This window comes from Capricornis sumatraensis, chromosome X (assembly GCF_032405125.1).
Source record: "Capricornis sumatraensis isolate serow.1 chromosome X, serow.2, whole genome shotgun sequence".
In the NCBI taxonomy this organism is placed as follows: Eukaryota; Metazoa; Chordata; class Mammalia; order Artiodactyla; family Bovidae; genus Capricornis; species Capricornis sumatraensis.
The window spans coordinates 8,693,424-8,698,753 of NC_091092.1; the positions used below are offsets into that span (position 1 = coordinate 8,693,424).

The following is a 5,330-nucleotide window of genomic DNA, read 5'->3' on the forward strand; positions in this document are numbered from 1 at the left end:
ATACAAGTACAAAATGGACTAGATACACTTTGCAATACAAAGAATCCAATGCCAAATTTCTTAAGTTTTTAAAAACCACAACCCACAGTCAGAACCCACATATTTCTGACATATATATATATATCTACACATATATCACAACTCATGGCATACACACATACACACATATATAACAGAAACTTAAATTTCACAAAACAATATTCACTCTAAATGTATGCAATTTGATTATTTTATATTTGACTCTATCCAACTTTCTATCTTATTTCATTAAACATTACAAGTCTTGACCCAGTGAATTATTAATAATTTCAAGACTTACTCGTGCACGGGGGGAGGGATAGCTGCAGCTTGACAAATACAAGTCTGTTTAATAATCTATTATCTGTATCTCATATGGGGCATATAATTATCCTTTCAGGAACATCTTTCATAGAACAGTGGGAGTGGGGAGCCTGAAGAGTCTCCCTCTATGCCAGTGTTTTGAAACGCCAATGTGCATGGAAATCATCTGGTGAACTTGTTAAAATGAAAATTCCAACTCAGTAGGTCTGAGTCGGGCCTGGGATTCTGTATTTCTCCTTAGCTCACAGGTCATGCTGATGCAGCTGGTCCATGCACCACATGTTCACTAATAAGGGTCTGAAAATCAAATATATTGATGGGTCTGATGAACTGCTAATACAGGGCCTGATAAGAGTTTTCTGAGAGAGAATTCAACTAAGAAAGGGAGACCACAGATGAAATATTAATCTGTAAAGAATAGCACAGCCTCTGCTATATAGATATTTCCCCTTGTTCTAACCTGCAACATCTGAACTTGGTAAGAAGGATATTCATGCATGCAAAAACTCACAAATCTACAAAATACACATAAGTGATCATTTTGCTTGAAAAGAGTCTGAAAGATATTAGAGTCTCAAGTAGCAATGGGGGGATACTCACAGGTAACAGGGTCACTGTAATTCTCAAGTGAAGAGAGGGCTTTACCAGCATTTGTATAGAGGTCAAGGGTAGGTGGGCATTGACTCCAGAGAACTGATAGAGCTCTGGCACCTTTTGCCCTCCAGCTCATTTTGCCTTCCAGCTCATTATACAGTATCAGTAATGAGTCAGGACCCAGAAGAAGGGGCACAGTGCTCAGCAGACATGCCACTATCCAAGACAGAGAGGCATCTATCTCTCAGCTTCTTGAACTTGTTCTTGGGCACAAGTGAGACCTCCCTCAGCTCTCCTCTGAGTGTCTGATTCCATCCACATACCTACTACTGCCTGAGAGTCCTATGGGAGCCATTCTTCCACCAGGTATTTGGTGGGAGTAGGGTCACAACACATCTCATACATTCAGAATCTCATTTGATCCACTTGGCAGGCCCATGAGTCAAATATTACCCCCAGTTGACAGATTACAACACTGACTCTTACAGCAGTGTGTCCTTATAACGGGGCTTCCCTGGTGGCTCAGTGGTAAAGAATCTGCCTGTCAATGCCTGCAATGCAGGAGATGTGGGTTCGATCCTTGGGTCAGGAAGATCATGTGGAGAAGGAAATGGCAACACAGTCCAGTATTCTTGTCTGGGAAATCCCATGGTCAGAGGAGCCTGGCAGGCTACTGCCAAGTTGATTCCTCTAGCTCTGAGTACCATAGTTAATATGAGTTTTATTTATTATGAGTTTTAGTTTATTATTCCTAACAACAGGAATATTAAGTGTCTTCATTGCACTTGTAAACTCACTGAACAGTCCAATCACTTATCACGTATTGTTTTGTGGTCTTAGTTGTTTTTTTTAATGACTAACACAATCCATATCATTTAGAAAAAAGCATACATGAGAGGGCAAAGAAAGAAAAAGAATCACACATGTTAGGATCCATAGGATGGTAGAGGATTCAGGAGAAGGGCTGGCAGTGCCCACTGACATGGTTACAACTAGGGGGAGACATAGGGATGGCCATACCTGTGGAAGAATGTCATGGAGGTGATTTGAGTCATTTTCGAGTAGAGGCAAGACCTCTTTTCTGGCTACCATGCAAGAAAAAAACACCACCTAGTTTTTAGTTTTCATGGTTTGTGCACAAATGCATTATGCTAACATTTATACTTTTACAAAAATGGTTTGATAGTATATATTCAAAACAGAATATATAGTATCTGAAACAGTTTTGAAAAGTTTTTCTTTATTGCTCTTTTACAGTATATACGGTATGTATGGTATATCATGAACATCTCCTCCACACACATGGGTGAAAACCCCCTACTGAAACACGGAGAGCTCTGTAGTTGGATCAAAAGACTGCTGGTAACGACAGTGACACCTAAAGCAAAGTATCAGCTTGAGGATAAAGCACATAGCTTGGCAAGTGCCTGCCAGGGAAAGCAGGGTCAGCGATATTCTCATCAAAGAAATCAGAATCAAATGCCAAGGCATTCAAGATATGGGATATCATGTAAGCCCCCTTTGGCCCTCCCTCCGCCCCTCATTCCCCTGACACCCCAATGCCCCTTGGGGTGAATGGATCCTGTACATTTCTTTGTATTCAGTGAAAACCACCCATTTTCTGTCTTTTCCTTAGCTCTTCCTGAGCCCTGGATAGACCTCTACATTCTCTCAGCAGCCCCTCACCTCCCAGATGCCTTTCCTGTAAGTTGTCCTGATAGTCCCTGGGGCAATCCTCCATTGTCCTGTCCATTTTTCTTTTTGCTTTCCAGGGCACACAATCTTCAGCAGGGTGCTTTTCCACAGTGTGTGGCTGGCTCTCTGAATTCGCCTGGGATTCCAGCTTGATTTCCCTGAGTGGGTTTCCCTCAGCTTCGGACTTGCCCTGCTTTTCTTGCTTCCCCTCATCTGCTGGTTGTCCCTCATGTGTGGGTTGTCTCTCATCGTCTGGCCGTCCCTCATTCTGGAGCTCTCTCTCCTGTTCTGACTTCCCCTCCACTTCCAGCTTTTCTTTCTCATCTGACTTTCCTTCATTTTCAGACTCTACTTCATCTTCTGGCTTTCCCTCTTTCCAGTTCAGTTCAGTTCAGTTGCTCAGTCATGTCCGATTCTTTGCGACCCCATGAACTGCAGCACGCCAGGCCTCCCTGTCCATCACCAACTCCCGGAGTCCACCCAAACCCATGTCCATTGAGTCGGTGATGCCATCCAACCATCTCATCCTCTGTCGCCTCCTTCTCCTCCTGCCCTCAATCTTTCCAACTTTCCTTCATTTTCATTTCAGAGTTTTCCCTGTTGAGATATCCCCTCCATTTCCTGTCCTGGGGGATGGGGGTGGGGTGGGGGTGGGTGAGAAGAGACAAAGAGGAGACAAGGGAAACTGAGGGCTTGGGTGGAAGGCAGGTCTGGACAGCACTCACCCACATCAGGGGTCCTCTTACTTGGCCCGGCCTAGTGTGCCTTCTGCCTACCCTTCACTGCACCATTCCTCCTGCACTGAGAGCCAACCGTTCCCTGGCAGGCCCTGCCACCCTGTACCATCCTTTAGTGTGGCAGGGAGGGCGTATAGTCTATGTGGTGGGGGGATGGGCAGTGGGGCCCTCAAATGCTGCCCAAGCTGTGCCCGCCAGCTCCCAGCGCCGTGCCTGTCCAGTGCCCTCCTCCTTCACTGACCTCCAGGGATTCTGGCCAGGTTCCTCCTCCTTTTCTATCCGGGTCTGCTGCAAACAGACCTGCAGACGTGCAGACAGACAGGAGGCAGACCGGGCCCTCCTCATCCAACGGTTCCCCCACCCCCGACCTCTCCTGACCCCAGTTTTTTCGTCAGGCCTCAGGCACCAGACCAGGATGCTTTACAAGCTGCTTGAGTCTCTGGGACCCATCCTCTTAAGGCAACCCGCACCACCACCCCCCCCAACCCACCCCTGGCCCTTTACGCAGAGGTCAATATTTCCTCCTAGGCTCAGAGAAGGGGGCTATTCTCAGAAATTTGTCTACGTTTCAAAGTCACCCTGCTCCCCCCACCTCTGGCCCCATTTCAGGCTCGAAAATGGGTGAGGGCACAGAGGAGGGGCGTGGAGGAGGAGGCGGGGCCGCTTGCCGGGTGCCCCCTCCCCACCTGCCCACGCCGCGCGCCCGGTGCCACTCCCCATCCATCTGGCGGCTCTCCTCTCTGCGCCCCTCCCCGCTGCTCCCGGATCCTAACCCCACCCACTGCCACCCACGCCCGGGGCGCCAGCAGCGCCCACCTCCACACTGACCTGCAGGGCCCGGGTCAGGTCTGCCCCTCGTCGGGCTCGCCCAAGCCCGCTCGGCCCTCGCCCGCCACCTGGGCAGCTCTGCGAGCCGGTTCCGCGCGGCTTGTGCGAGCCAAGCGGACTGCGCGAGACCTGACTGCAGGGCGCCGGGCTGGTCACGTGAGCGCCGCACCACCGAGCTCTCTCTCTGCCCCGCGCCCTCCTCTTCACCCCCTTCTCATAGGGACCCGACCGCGGCGGAGAGGTGGAGTGGGGCTGGAGAAGGGGGACCTACAAACAGCAGGCGGGAGGCTTCCTGATTGCAGGTGCTTCACCTGGAGCATCTCGGGTCCTCGCTCAGCATCCCTCTGCTGCTGCTGCTGCTGCTGCTGCTGCTGCTGCTGCTGCTGCTGCTGCTGCTGCTGCTGCTGCTAAGTCGCTTCAGTCGTGTCCGACTCTGTGCGACCCCAGAGACGGGGGCCCACTGTCTCTGGGATTCTGCAGGCAAGAACACTGGAGTGGGTTGCCATTTCCTTCTCCAATGCATGAAAGTGAAAAGCGAAAGTGAAGTCGCTCAGTCGTGCCCGACTCTTAGCGACCCCATGGACTGCAGCCCACCAGGCTCCTCCGTCCATGGGATTTTCCAGGCAAGAGTACTGGAGTGGGGTGCCACTGACTTCTCCCAGCATTCCTCTGAGATGCCCATTATCCCCAGTTGCGGCAGCAGATCTCAGGGAGGGTACCGGACTTTGCCAAGAGCGCACCACACAGCCCAACAGCCCGGTTTCAAGACCAGCTCCACCTGACTGCAGAGCCCTGGGGCTGGTGCTCCCTGGGAAGCTGCGCTGCCACGTTGAGTAGCTCTGTCCTGAGCCTCTGCTCTTCTCAGTTTACGTGTTCTCTCTCCTTGGCTGATCTCTGTCCATTTTCTTGTAAACACAGGTGATCCCCAATAACCTACGTGTCCAGGCTATTTCCTCCCTCGAATGTCAGACCTTCTTTGCCAGCTGTCTATTGAACACCACTGCCTGAATGTCCCCGAGGGTCCTCAAAATCCATACACTCCAAACTGAGCTCACAAACTTTCTTCTCGCCTTCTCTGTTCACTTCTCTCCATACTGAAAACTTGGACTCCAAAATTTGACCCATTCGCATCTA

At 50.1% G+C, this 5,330-nt stretch overlaps 1 protein-coding gene across 1 annotated transcript; it reads right to left on the minus strand.

Annotated features, from left to right (window-relative positions):
• Positions 1 to 2,476: 2,476 nt before the first annotated feature.
• Positions 2,477 to 3,477, minus strand: TCEAL6 (transcription elongation factor A like 6). The gene is given in 2 exon segments (XM_068962493.1): positions 2,477 to 3,003; positions 3,408 to 3,477. Coding segments are annotated over 2 exon segments (597 nt in total).
• Between the last annotated feature and the right edge of the window lie 1,853 nt (positions 3,478 to 5,330).